This window comes from Perca fluviatilis, chromosome 5, assembly GCF_010015445.1.
Source record: "Perca fluviatilis chromosome 5, GENO_Pfluv_1.0, whole genome shotgun sequence".
In the NCBI taxonomy this organism is placed as follows: Eukaryota; Metazoa; Chordata; class Actinopteri; order Perciformes; family Percidae; genus Perca; species Perca fluviatilis.
Window position 1 is genome coordinate 38592316 of NC_053116.1, and position 15000 is coordinate 38607315.

Below are 15000 nucleotides of genomic sequence, written 5' to 3' on the forward strand. Positions count from 1 at the left end.
GAGCAGATCTTAATCACGGAGCGGATACGCAAATAATTTTTCACTTTCGTTAACATTGTGATATGTGGCAGGCCTTGGCGGAGGTCTGCGCTCTTCAGCGGCCCGTCTAGTTTGAAGATTCTTTGCAGCTTAAACGCACAATATGTAATTTTCTGCCGCTACGGGTCTCTCAGTCAAAACAATGGATGTAAACACGGACTTTTGATGACGACGTGTAGTGGCATTATGGGAGTTGTAGTTTAACACAATCTGTTCACGTTATCCACGTTACGTTTAGTAACGTTTATTCATGTCATTCTGATAAAATAGCTGCAGTTTCCCCCACATAATTACGTTTTCTTGATTCGATTTGTATTGGTAGCTAACGTTAGCTAGCTAGTTGACCCATAGCCATATATATAAATATATATGGCTATGGGTCAAGTATATATAAAATGGACCACCAGATCTTGTGTCTCTGGACCAGAGACCAGTGAAGGATATCAGAAGTCTCTTTCCCGGTGCTGGCTGAGCGTTACTGAGCAGCCTCCAACTGAGCTTGAAGACGTAAATGTGACGTGAGCAACCTGTCTGAAAGTGTGAAGTCTTCTGGTAGCTGTGCCGAGAGAAATCTCAATCATTCCCAATCTTACAGAGACGGAGAGCGTAGGTATATGTAAGGAGATAACATGGGCACAGGCTAATTACTGATCACTAACATGCTAGTTAACATTAGTCATTAAACCTAAACAGCTAATGGAAGTCCAAACTGCCTGTGAGCTTCTCCTGTACTATACGGTAATTCCTCTACTGTGTGACAGTAAGTCTCGTGGTTATGACCCAATCGTTAGCCTATTGTTATAAAAGCGTCTGCTACGGAGCCATAACGTGAGCTACAAGGTAATGGAGCCTTTTATACATTGTCGTGTTTCTTTAGAAATAAACAACGGACAAATAGAGTCTTTAAACGCTTCAGATGTAAAGTTATTCTCTGTCAGAGTGGCGCCAAAATGAATGGGAGTCAATGGGATGCTAACGGGAGGGGGATGGCTTGTTAGCATCAAAATGGCGCCTTAGGAGGTACGCGTTCCGAGGAGAAGCTTAGCCCCTTGGTACCCCCGAAGACGTAAGCCAGCAGCTAAAACCACCATTCGAACGAATCGTCTGGGTACCGTGTTTAGAGGGGTCAAAGGTTTTTATGACGCCACTGGCAGGCGACTAAATGAAACGTCCCGTGAAATTAAAATTAAATAACAGATATCTCTGGGATCGAACGTTGTTGGAAACCTTTAGGATAGTGTAAGTACACAACTCAACAACATATATAACATGGGTATAGTCGTTTTTAGACATTTTAATGCAGAAATGTTACATATTGTACCTTTTTTTTAAGCATAAATTGAATTCAGTAATGAATCATCACGTGTTTGTTGGGATTGTGGCTGTAATGACCAGCGCCGCCTCCGGGAGGCGCTGGCAGCGCTACAGACTGTTGGGATCGTGTTTTTAGTCTTCTTTATTTAAATGTGTAGACAAACATTAGCGTGGCGTTCCTCATGTCCGTTCTCTTCGCAGGTGTTTGACAAACTTCAGGACGTCAGCGCCATCGTGAGGAAGACGGGCTCCTCCCCCTCCCCCTCCCCGTCCCTCCCCAGACCCCCCCGCCCCCTGGTCTCCAGCGTGGGACGCCTGTCCGACCAGCTGTCCAAACTGGGCCCCCTGGAGGACACCTACCAGGCCGCCCCGTCCTCTCAGGGCTCCTCGTCTTTCTGCTTCCTAACCCCTCCTGACCCGCTGCACTCCTCCTCCTCCCTCCCCCCCTCATCTTCCTCCTCTTCTTCTTCTATTTCTTCTTTCGCCGGTCCGTGTGAAACCGACGAGAGTCGAGGCTTCTCCCAGTATGACCTTCGCTCCCCGTTCGGATCCAACGGGACCAGCTCCGGGTTTCTGTCTTCGTCCGCCAGAGAGCGCTGTCCCCGTCCTGCCCGGCCAACAGAGTCCCCATCGAGCCAGCCTTCGGTCCCCACTGAGGACCAGTACAGCTTCTCTCCACAGCCCAGCGGGGACAAGCCAGGGCCAGGGTCAGGGTCAGGGGCCAGGGCCCGCCCGGGACCAGAAACTAGAGGGCAGAGCACAGCCGGGATCTATGGCGTCCCAGAATGCATCTCTCCTGCGGGGCCCTTGCAGTCTGCCTCCCCGGAGCCCTCAGGTACTTCAGCATCTCGTTAGAGGACATTTTGCTAACCATAAATTATTTAATAAATGTCTTTTATTTTACAAAAGGCTTAAAATATTTTTTAATTTGTTCTGGAAACCAAGTAGTCTCACTACACGGAGTACGTTTACATGCACACTAATATATATTCAGAATCAGAAATGTCTTTATTGCAGCAATAAGTTAGCCTGGTTGACACCAGAGCCTTCTCAGCTGTAACTGAGAGTGGGTCTGGGAAAGGTTCATTGACAGTTCATTTCCAAAGGGGCGTCACCAACGGACGCCGCTCAAATGCCTCTGGGCGCCATTGGATAGTCCTTCAACCAATCAGACCAACGATCAGGGTGACGCTGCGCTTCGGTGGCCAAATGTTGAATGTAAACAAAGAGCTGCTCGCCGTCGCTGCGCTATCGTCGTTGCGTAAAGCCCGCCTCAGCGGTTGTGATTGGTGTAGAGCCCACCTCAACGGTTGTGATTGGTGTAGAGCCCACCTCAACGGTTGTGATTGGTGTAGAGCCCACCTCAACGGTTGTGATTGGTGTAAAGCCCTCCTCAACGGTTGTGATTGGTGTAAAGCCCTCCTCAACGGTTGTGATTGGTGTAGAGCCCCGCTTCAACGGTTGTGATTGGTGTAGAGCCCCGCCTCAACGGTTGTGATTGGTGTAAAGCCCTCCTCAACGGTTGTGATTGGTGTAAAGCCCGCCTCAACGGTTGTGATTGGTGTAGAGCCCGCCTCAACGGTTGTGATTGGTGTAGAGCCCTCCTCAACGGTTGTGATTGGTGTAGAGCCCGCCTCAACGGTTGTGATTGGTGTAGAGCCCTCCTCAACGGTTGTGATTGGTGTAGAGCCCCGCCTCAACGGTTGTGATTGGTGTAGAGCCCGCCTCAACGGTTGTGATTGGTGTAAAGCCCTCCTCAACGGTTGTGATTGGTGTAAAGCCCGCCTCAACGGTTGTGATTGGTGTAGAGCCCGCCTCAACGGTTGTGATTGGTGTAAAGCCCGCCTCAACGGTTGTGATTGGTGTAGAGCCCGCCTCAACGGTTGTGATTGGTGTAGAGCCCGCCTCAACGGTTGTGATTGGTGTAGAGCCCTCCTCAACGGTTGTGATTGGTGTAGAGCCCTCCTCAACGGTTGTGATTGGTGCCTCGATTTTCGGGACATTGGAAATGGGTTTGAATGGGCTCTTCGCCAGACTGACTTGCAGAGCAAATCTCAAATATGCCAGAAGTTCGTCAGGGTTTACCCAGGCTAACAATAAGTTACACTTAGGTGGAATTTGCCTTGTTGTTGCTTACATAAACAAACCTATTAAACATTAATATAAGATAAACAATAAATACAGAAACACATACATACAAAATAACTGATAAGAAAAAAGAGGCCGAATGGGTTGAGTGCAGAATATTCTGAATTTGATAAACGTCCTGTAAACAGCATATTCTGTGTGGATATTCTGAATAAGATCTCTTTCCAAATTAAGCGTTTTCTGATTAAGACGTGTGGGATATTCTGGTATTATTCAGGTTTTAGACGCATTCTTTGGACATGTATACAGCGCATTCAGAATCTGCGTCTCAGTCAAGGGTTTTACTGCAGTTTGGGACAGTTTACGGCCTCTCGCCTGTTTACAGCTCAATGCTGTTTTATGCTTCTGCGTCAGCTCCACGCCGTAGCTATGGCGTCGCTCCTATGGCGTTGTGACCCTTTCTGAGTTACTGGACACAAACCAACCAGCCGACAGTTTGCAGGGCTGCGGTAGAGATGCGCGGCGGCCAGAAGAAAAGGAGAAACAACTACTTTTAAACATGATCAAAGACTTGGATATGAACAGGTTTTTGGATATGAGGTGACCTTTCCTAGGAGCTGGTTGAAGGAATGAAAGAGAGACGCTGTGTTCACACGCTCCAACCAGTCCTAAACCACTGGTAAACTTTGACTAAAATCCTGTTTTACACGACTGCGCGTAAACGGGAATATTACTGGAACATTCACTTTCATTAGCCATGTGAACAGCTTAGAGGAATATCGTCTTTTTCCGAATAAGGGCCAAAAACTGACTATTATGTGCATGTAAACGTAGTAGGGTTGGGTATCTTTTCTTTTTTTTTCGATACCGGTTAAAACGGCACCGGAACCGATACTTAAAAAATATTTTACAATAACTTTGAAGGCACCATGAGGCTTACTAGTTTCAAGTGAACGCACCGCACCGTCTGTGTTGTTTTTCCGACTGCGGCTGCAGACTGGAATTAGAGCCCGACCGATATATCAGCGGGCCGATATTAGGCATTTTCCAAACTATCGGTATTGGCATTGATAATGGCCGATAAAAGAATATTAAAAAAATGAAACGGACGAAACCCCCTTCAGCCATCTTGTGAGTGTTGCCATTTGGTGGTCTGTCCACCAGAGGGCGCTCTACAACGTCTCTGTTGGCAACACTCATGTTTAACCCTTTAAGTTTCGTATCTTAAGTTTGTATTTTTATACATTTTATTTATCAGAACTTTAATATATTTTGATGTTCTGTTGTGACAATAAAACAAAGTTTATTTTTAAACTGCATTATCATTATTTTAGTGAGGACTCCTAAATAACTACAGATAACTAATGTTAGTGAAAATTTTATGTTTTGTTACGCGTTTCTGGATATATATTTTTTTTAAATGTATATCGGCCGATATATATCGGAATATCGGATTTTTAAATCACCAAATATTTGTATCGATATCGGCCTTAAAAATCCTTTATCGGTCAGGCTCTAGTTGGAATCATCTCCAGTGAAATACAGTCACCCTTTACACCGTTTAGCTGTCAGCATTTTAACCATGTTTAACCAGCTGCTAGCTAACGCTAGGCTAACATTACCTGCTGCTAAGTGTAGCGGTAGCTAGCCTCATGTGCAGCGATGCTTCGGTTGCCTGTAACATCTGATTCAGAGCATCAGAGAGTAGCGCAAAAGGCATTTAATTGGCACCGAAATCTGTGTTGCAATTCAGTCCGGTGGATACCGGTCGTTTAGGATTAGTATTAGCACCGAGTCTCGGTACCCAACCCTAAAACATAGTCCCTGAACTACGTTTTTTTGAGAGACTTTGGACTCTAATAGACAACGCACACTTGTTGACTTTTCATAGAAATGATGAAGTGTTCAAATGTTCTGTCTGTGTGTCTCTGTCTGTGTGTGTGTGTGTGTGTGTGTGTGTGTGTGTGTGTGTGTGTGTGTGCGTGCTCAGTCCACATGAATCCCAGTAAGCAGCGTCTCCTGCAGAAGAAAACTCTGTACGACGAGGGAAAGATCCACACTCCCGAGCTGCTGTCGTCCGATGACCTCTGTACGTAAAACTTGTAGATACTTTTACCCTCTTAAATCCTTTTATTGTAATCCATCTTGTTTCAGAATCATCTCTTTTATCGTGAACGATATGATGCTGCACACCCGCATCATCGCATGTTTCTCAGGCTACATCTACACCAACATGTAACCAATATCTTTTTGCTATGTTTGCGCCTCGCGTACACACTTCTCCGGCGTTTCCGAGCCCCTAAAATTGAGACATTTGGAAACACTGCTGCCCCCGTTTTGGTTTACAAACTCAAACGGTCAGTCAGTCTTATCTCTTAGGTAGTTTACGGACCGAGATAATATATCCCTGCCCTCACTTTTCACCGTTGTCGTTCTATCTCCAAAGTCTTTCCTGTATTTACAACTTCTATATCCATGATTTTCAGACAATCTGCTTGGGAGTGTCCCTATGTTCCCAAATTTCTAATATTAGTTTTCCAAAATTAGGCCTTATGTTCCCACATTTCTAAGATTCCTTTCCAAAATTAGGCCCTATGTTCCCAAATTTCTAATATTAGTTTTCCAATATTAGGCCCTATGTTCCCACATTTCTAAGATTCCTTTCCAAAATTAGGCCATATGTTCCCACATTTCTAAGATTCCTTTCCAAAATTAGGCCCTATGTTCCCACATTTCTAAGATTTCTTTTCCAAAATTAGGCCCTATGTTCCCAAATTTCTAATATTAGTTTTCCAATATTAGGCCCTATGTTCCCACATTTCTAAGATTTCTTTTTCAAAATTAGGCCCTATGTTCCCACATTTCTAAGATTCCTTTCCAAAATTAGGCACTATGTTCCCACATTTCTAAGATTTCTTTTTCAAAATTAGACCCTATGTTCCCACATTTCTAAGATTCTTTTCCAAAATTAGGCCCTATGTTCCCACATTTCTAAGATTCCTTTCCAAAATTAGGCCCCGTGTTCCCACATTTCTAAGATTCTTTTCCAAAATTAGACCCTATGTTCCCACATTTCTAAGATTCCTTTCCAAAATTAGGCCCCGTGTTCCCACATTTCTAAGATTCCTTTCCAAAATTAGGCCCTATGTTCCCACATTTCTAAGATTTCTTTTCCAAAATTAGGCCCTATGTTCCCAAATTTCTAATATTAGTTTTCCAATATTAGGCCCTATGTTCCCACATTTCTAAGATCTTTTTCAAAATTAGGCCCTATGTTCCCACATTTCTAAGATCTTTTTCAAAATTAGGCCCTATGTTCCCACATTTCTAAGATTCCTTTCCAAAATTAGGCCCTATGTTCCCACATTTCTAAGATTCCTTTCCAAAATTAGGCCCTATGTTCCCACATTTCTAAGATTCCTTTCCAAAATTAGGCCCTATGTTCCCACATTTCTAAGATTCTTTTCAAAATTAGGCCCTATGTTCCCACATTTCTAAGATCTTTTTCAAAATTAGGCCCTATGTTCCCACATTTCTAAGATTCCTTTCCAAAATTAGGCCCTATGTTCCCACATTTCTAAGATCTTTTTCAAAATTAGGCCCTATGTTCCCACATTTCTAAGATTCTTTTCCAAAATTAGGCCCTATGTTCCCACATTTCTAAGATTCCTTTCCAAAATTAGGCCCTATGTTCCCACATTTCTAAGATTCCTTTCCAAAATTAGGCACTATGTTCCCACATTTCTAAGATTCCTTTCCAAAATTAGGCCCCGTGTTCCCACATTTCTAAGATTCCTTTCCAAACTTAGGCCCTATGTTCCCACATTTCTAAGATCTTTTTCAAAATTAGGCCCTATGTTCCCACATTTCTAAGATTCCTTTCCAAAATTAGGCCCTATGTTCCCACATTTCTTAGATTCTTTTCCAAAATTAGGCCCTATGTTCCCACATTTCTAAGATTCCTTTCCAAAATTAGGCCCTATGTTCCCACATTTCTAAGATTCCTTTCCAAAATTAGGCACTATGTTCCCACATTTCTAAGATTCCTTTCCAAAATTAGGCCCTATGTTCCCACATTTCTAAGATTCCTTTCCAAAATTAGGCCCTATGTTCCCACATTTCTAAGATTCCTTTCCAAAATTAGGCCCTATGTTCCCTCATTTCTAAGATTCCTTTCCAAAATTAGGCCCTATGTTCCCACATTTCTAAGATTTCTTTCCAAAATTAGGCCCTATGTTCCCACATTTCTAAGATTCCTTTCCAAAATTAGGCCCTATGTTCCCACATTTCTAAGATTTCTTTTCCAAAATTAGGCCCTATGTTCCCAAATTTCTAATATTAGTTTTCCAATATTAGGCCCTATGTTCCCACATTTCTAAGATCTTTTTCAAAATTAGGCACTATGTTCCCACATTTCTAAGATTCCTTTCCAAAATTAGGCACTATGTTCCCACATTTCTAAGATTTCTTTTTAAAAATTAGGCCCTATGTTCCCACATTTCTAAGATTCCTTTCCAAAATTAGGCACTATGTTCCCACATTTCTAAGATTTATTTTCCAAAATTAGGCCCTATGTTCCCAAATTTCTAATATTAGTTTTCCAATATTAGGCCCTATGTTCCCACATTTCTAAGATCTTTTTCAAAATTAGGCCCTATGTTCCCACATTTCTAAGATTCCTTTCCAAAATTAGGCCCTATGTTCCCACATTTCTAAGATTTCTTTTCAAAAATTAGGCCCTATGTTCCCAAATTTCTAATATTAGTTTTCCAATATTAGGCCCTATGTTCCCACATTTCTAAAATCTTTTTCAAAATTAGGCCCTATGTTCCCACATTTCTAAGATTCCTTTCCAAAATTAGGCCCTATGTTCCCACATTTCTAAGATCTTTTTCAAAATTAGGCCCTTATGTTCCCACATTTCTAATATTAGTTTTCCAAAATTAGGCCCTATGTTCCCACATGTCTAAGATTTCTTTTCCAAAATTAGGCCCTATGTTCCCAAATTTCTAATATTAGTTTTCCAATATTAGGCCCTATGTTCCCACATTTCTAAGATCTTTTTCAAAATTAGGCCCTATGTTCCCACATTTCTAAGATTCTTTTCCAAAATTAGGCCCTATGTTCCCACATTTCTAAGATTCCTTTCCAAAATTAGGCTCTATGTTCCCACATTTCTAAGATTTCTTTTTCAAAATTAGGACCTATGTTCCCACATTTCTAAGATTCCTTTCCAAAATTAGGCACTATGTTCCCACATTTCTAAGATTTCTTTTTCAAAATTAGGCCCTATGTTCCCACATTTCTAAGATTCCTTTCCAAAATTAGGCCCTATGTTCCCACATTTCTAAGATTCCTTTCCAAAATTAGGCACTATGTTCCCACATTTCTAAGATTTCTTTTTCAAAATTAGGCCCTATGTTCCCACATTTCTAAGATTCCTTTCCAAAATTAGGCCCTATGTTCCCACATTTCTAAGATTCCTTTCCAAAATTAGGCCCTATGTTCCCACATTTCTAAGATTCCTTTCCAAAATTAGGCCCTATGTTCCCACATTTCTAAGATTCCTATCCAAAATTAGGCCCTATGTTCCCACATTTCTAAGATTTCTTTTCCAAAATTAGGCCCTATGTTCCCAAATTTCTAATATTAGTTTTCCAATATTAGGCCCTATGTTCCCACATTTCTAAGATCTTTTTCAAAATTAGGCCCTATGTTCCCACATTTCTAAGATTTCTTTTCCAAAATTAGGCCCTATGTTCCCAAATTTCTAATATTAGTTTTCCAATATTAGGCCCTATGTTCCCACATTTCTAAGATCTTTTTCAAAATTAGGCCCTATGTTCCCACATTTCTAAGATTCCTTTCCAAAATTAGGCCCTATGTTCCCACATTTCTAAGATCTTTTTCAAAATTAGGCCCTATGTTCCCACATTTCTAAGATTCTTTTCCAAAATTAGGCCCTATGTTCACACATTTCTAAGATCTTTTTCAAAATTAGGCCCTATGTTCACACATTTCTAATATTTTCCAAAATTAGGCCCTATGTTCACACATTTCTAAGATTCCTTTCCAAAATTAGGCCCTATGTTCCCACATTTCTTAGATTCTTTTCCAAAATTCGGCCCTATGTTCCCACATTTCTAAGATTCCTTTCCAAAATTAGGCCCTATGTTCCCACATTTCTAAGATTTCTTTTCCAAAATTAGGCCCTATGTTCCCAAATTTCTAATATTAGTTTTCCAATATTAGGCCCTATGTTCCCACATTTCTAAGATCTTTTTCAAAATTAGGCCCTATGTTCCCACATTTCTAAGATTCCTTTTCAAAATTAGGCCCTATGTTCCCACATTTCTAAGATTCCTTTCCAAAATTAGGCCCTTATGTTCCCACATTTCTAAGATTAGTTTTCCAATATTAGGCCCTATGTTCCCTCATTTCTAAGATTCCTTTCCAAAATTAGGCCCTATGTTCCCACATTTCTAAGATTCCTTTCCAAAATTAGGCCCTATGTTCCCACATTTCTAAGATTTTTTTCAAAATTAGGCCCTATGTTCCCACATTTCTATGATTCCTTTCCAAAATTAGGCCCTATGTTCCCACATTTCTAAGATTCCTTTCCAAAATTAGGCACTATGTTCCCACATTTCTAAGATTCCTTTCCAAAATTAGGCCCTATGTTCCCACATTTCTAAGATTAGTTTTCCAATATTAAGCCCTATGTTCCCACATTTCTAAGATTTGTTTTTCAAAATTAGGCCCTATGTTCCCACATTTCTAAGATTCCTTTCCAAAATTAGGCCCTATGTTCCCACATTTCTAAGATTAGTTTTCCAAAATTAGGCCCTATGTTCCCACATTTCTAAGATTCCTTTCCAAAATTAGGCCCTATGTTCCCACATTTCTAAGATTAGTTTTCCAATATTAGGCCCTATGTTCCCACATTTCTAAGATTCTTTTCCAAAATTAGGCCCTATGTTCCCACATTTCTAAGATTCTTTTTTCAAAATTAGGCCCTATATTCCCACAGTTCCCACATTTCTAAGATTCTTTTCCAAAATTAGGTCCTCTGTTCCCACATTTCCTTTTTCATAAATTTGTATCAGATTTCATCCCCCTTTCTCCCAGCCAATTACACCCAACATATTATCCAGTAGCAATGGACTACAGATGTAATGTAACCCTAACCCTAACATAGGGCCTAATTTTAAGAAAAATCTTAGAAATGTGGGAACATAGGGCTGTGGGAACATAGGGCTGACCCCATCTGCTTCCTGTTTACACCGACACACACATGCCCAGTGTGTGTGTGTGTGTGTGTGTGTGTGTTTGTGTGAACGGTCATGTGATACGTGATGTCAGACGTGTTGATATTGACGCAGAATAGTTCTGCTACTGGAGCTGAAACTCTTGTGTGGCCGCCAATCGTTTTTTGTTTTTTTTTGTCTCAAAATGCCGCTTAAATATGAAAACTTGGCCGTGTAGATGTAGCCTGGGCCTCTCGTCTCGTGTCTCAGCCTGATCTCACTCCTCTGTGTCTCGTTTCATATTCCCGCTGTGGCGCCAGACGGAGGGAGGAGTTCTGACAGAGGGCCGGAGGAGAGCGACGAGCTGGATTACCTTCCTGCGCAACACGACTGACCCCAAGCGTTGTGAACTGCTTCAGAGTCCGATCCCCTCACACAGCCCGTGAAGAGGGTTCAATTTCTCCCCCCCCATCCCCCGACCCCCCCTGGATCAAGATGAGGCACAGGTGCTACCATCCTGATCACATGCACACACTTGTGCGTCCATACCGGGAACTTCAACTGGCTCAAGCAAACACTTTTCACAAGCGAAGTATTTTAGGGGACCACTAAAGTAACATCTCAGCAGCCTACTTTTTTTTATTTTTTTTTTATTTTAGGTGCCTGTAATAATCAGATGATGTCTGCACTGTTTCATCCGCTGAGCTATTAAAACATTACACTGATGAGATGTAACGTTATTTTAGGGAACCATCGGTGGTGGTGGGGGGTTGGGGGGGAGGATCACAGGGTGCCTCACGGTACGATACCCAGCTCACGATACCGATAATATCACGATACAGAAATACTGCAATCAGTCAATCAGTCGCTAGACAGTGCTATCACGATATCGCTCTAATTATGAATACTAACATGAAAAGGTTAAAGGTGCTGTAGGGGTAGGGTTGAGAAGATCCAGGACTTAGCCAAAAATATTTTTGGCTAAGCCCCTCCCCACACAAGGGAGAATGAATGCGTGTGCATGAGCAGTGATTGACACGCAGTTAAACACCTCCCCTGGCCCTAATTGGTGCATCTGAACAGTTAGACACCTCCCCTGGCCCTGATTGGTGCATCTGAACAGTTAGACACCTCTCTCCTGGCCCTGATTGGTGCATCTGAACAGTTAGACACCTCTCTCCTGGCCCTGATTGGTGCATCTGAACAGTTAGACACCTCCCCTGGCCCTAATTGGTGCATCTGAACAGTTAGACACCTCTCTCCTGGCCCTGATTGGTGCATCTGAACAGTTAGACACCTCTCTCCTGGCCCTGATTGGTGCATCTGAACAGTTAGACACCTCTCTCCTGGCCCTGATTGGTGCATCTGAACAGTTAGACACCTCTCTCCTGGCCCTAATTGGTGCATCTGAACAGTTAGACACCTCTCTCCTGGCCCTAATTGGTGCATCTGAACAGTTAGACACCTCTCTCCTGGCCCTGATTGGTGCATCTGAACAGGGAGCTGTGGATTTTAGCAAATCCAGACCTGCCAACCTGTACGCATTTTGACAACAAAATACGGTGATACGATTTGTCACTTTAAACTACACGAAAATCAGGTGACTGCTTTGAGTTCACTCGTTGACGTGCAGTAGGCGTCTCAGTCTAACTCTTGATGATAGTAGGCGGCTAAAACAGCGTAGCAGCCACGAGCATGCTGGAAAAACTAAACTAAAGAAGAAGAGTTCGACCAATCACACCGTCGGGTCCCTTCCTCTAATGTGAAGCGGCATATCGGCTACTGATCTACTGATAGTAAAACGAAAGCATCACATGCAAGTGTTATTCCTCTCTCATTCCCGTTTAGTTTGGTTGGTTTCCCCGAGGGAGGACGGTGCTTGCAAAGGTAAACTGATTTGATGTAGAAAGGTGAAATTGTGAAATGAATTAATTTACGTAGCCTACCTGTCAACTTTGGAGAAATATTATTTATTTATATTATTATTATTATTATTATTATTAATAAAGCCTTGCATTTATAAAGTCTTGGATTTTGTTACAAAGGTCTTATATACAGTACAGGCCAAAAGTTTGGACACACCTTCTCATTCAATGCGTTTCCTTTTTATTTTCATGACTATTTACATTGTAGATTCTCACTGAAGGCATCAAAACTATGAATGAACACATATGGAATTATGTACTTAACAAAAAAGTGTGAAATAACTGAAAACATGTCTTATATTTTAGATTCTTCAGAGTAGCCACCCTTTGCTTTTTTATTAATAAGGGAAAAACTTCCACTAATGAACCCTGACAAAGCACACCTGTGAAGGTAAAACCATTTCAGGTGACTACCTCATGAAGCTCATTGAGAGAACACCAAGGGTTTGCAGAGTTATCAAAAAAAGCAAAGGGTGGCTACTTTGAAGAATCTAAAATATAAGACATGTTTTCAGTTATTTCACACTTTTTTGTTAAGTACATAATTCCATATGTGTTCATTCATAGTTTTGATGCCTTCAGCGAGAATCTACAATGTAAATAGTCATGAAAATAAAGAAACACATTGAATGAGAAGGTGTGTCCAAACTTTTGGCCTGTACTGTATGTTTTGCCTTTCCTAGGATTAAGTTCATACCGTAACAAAATTAACTGTTACTAATGTAGCTAGGCTAATTAAAAACTGCGGTTAAACTGAGCGGAGGATGTGCGGAATGTGTCGGTATCTGTCGGACCTTGGCTCGCCGCTCGGCGCCTTCAGACAAAGCTCAAGCTAACAGGCTAACGGCTAATTAGCTAGCCAAACACCGAGCGGTAACCTCTGCAGAGATTGGCTCTGAGGGCGCATCAATCTGCTCGGTGTGCGTCTTATAACGAGCAGCGCGAGCAGCCGGCGGACTCTAAACATCTGTTGATCCGTGCAGGACTTCACTGTGAGCGGACTGTTTAGAGACCATGTGACCGGCAGCTAACGTCTGCTGTAGCAGAGCTGCAAGTACACGCTGAACTGAGCGGTGTGTTTTCAGTGTTAAACACTGCTGCAGCTGTTCATGCACGACTGTTGGTGGTCATTTCCAGAGGAGGAAGACTATTACTCACATCATGTATCGCAGTAAAAGTAGAAAAAACTGTGTTGTAGAGTTACAAATGACAAGTGCATTCAACATCTTCCCTATGTAATAGTCCAAAAGTATTAAGTAGTATCAAAATATACTTAAAGTACCAAAAATAAAAGTGCTCATGATGCAGTGTAATATATTTTATTTTATTGGATTATATTATGATCCAATTAATTGTATTAAATATGACCGATAATTTAAATAAAATGTTTTAATTCAAGTAGCCTACTTGAACATAATTATTTTCTAGGGTTTAAAATGTTTACAGATTTGACATTTAATGGCACATTTATTCCGCGTGCGTGCCGCCGTGTTCGTGAACCAGAACTTCGACAATAAATCGGGAAGTTGCTACTCCAAAACGTTTTTCAAGGTTGGCAGGTCTGCAGATCTCTCTCAGGGCTGTAGGTGGAGCCAGAGGAGCTGGGTTTATATTTTAAATGACCTGCTTCATGTAGTTCTACTGGAACATCGGGTCAGTTTCAGCAGATATGACAGACAGGTAGTTTTATCAGTCGTACCTACTGCACCTTTAAGAGCAGGTTTTCTCTCTTTATTCACTGCAAGTCCAAACCGTCACCTTATCTTCCACCGGGCGCGTCTGCGTCCATCCCAGTCGATGCTCGATAATCCACCAGCCGCAACACGCCGCGTCCCAGAAGCGTGCGCGAAGCGCCTCTCCGCTCCGCTAGGTCTACTCGCACGCGAGCCGCGGCGCGCTCAGACAGCCGGGCAGGAAGTGGAACAGCGGGAGCATCCTGTCGGTTTACCACAACAAAGCCTAAGTTAGTTTTAATAAACATGGGATTGTTCTGGAAAGTACTAGCCTAGAAATCTAGACGCCCCCCTATTATCGGCAGCAAATGTAATTTGCAGCCAGGGTCAGTCTGGTCTAGCAACTCTCCGTTGGCTCGCGAGCTGGAAAAACCAAACTCTAGTCGGGCCAATCACATCGTGTATAGAGTGGGTGGGCGGGGCTTATGGCTGCTGCTGCTGCTGCTGGTGAACAGAGGTCTTCTGGAAGACTTGGAGTTCAGCTTTTCTTTGAGAAAAGAACAAAGAGCGGCACTGAAGTCATTCTTAAAAAAAGGAAGATGTGTTCAGAGTTTAAAGTTGAATCTATCAGCTAGCGTTGCTCTGATTGGTTGGAGCGCTATCCTATTGCGTGCAGAGGGGAATCTGAAAGACAACAGTTGATCCCGCCCCCTC

The 15000-nt window shown here is 42.3% G+C and overlaps 1 protein-coding gene across 1 annotated transcript in view; it reads left to right on the forward strand.

Annotated features, from left to right (window-relative positions):
- Positions 1 to 11413, forward strand: part of irak1 (interleukin-1 receptor-associated kinase 1) — a 32573-nt gene extending 21160 nt beyond the window's left edge. The window contains exons 13-15 of the mRNA XM_039800485.1: positions 1555 to 2188; positions 5432 to 5530; positions 11009 to 11413. Of these exons, the coding sequence (XP_039656419.1) occupies positions 1555 to 2188; positions 5432 to 5530; positions 11009 to 11082 (807 nt within the window). The 3' untranslated portion in view covers positions 11083 to 11413. The remainder of the gene's footprint in view (positions 1 to 1554; positions 2189 to 5431; positions 5531 to 11008) is intronic.
- Positions 11414 to 15000: the final 3587 nt, after the last annotated feature.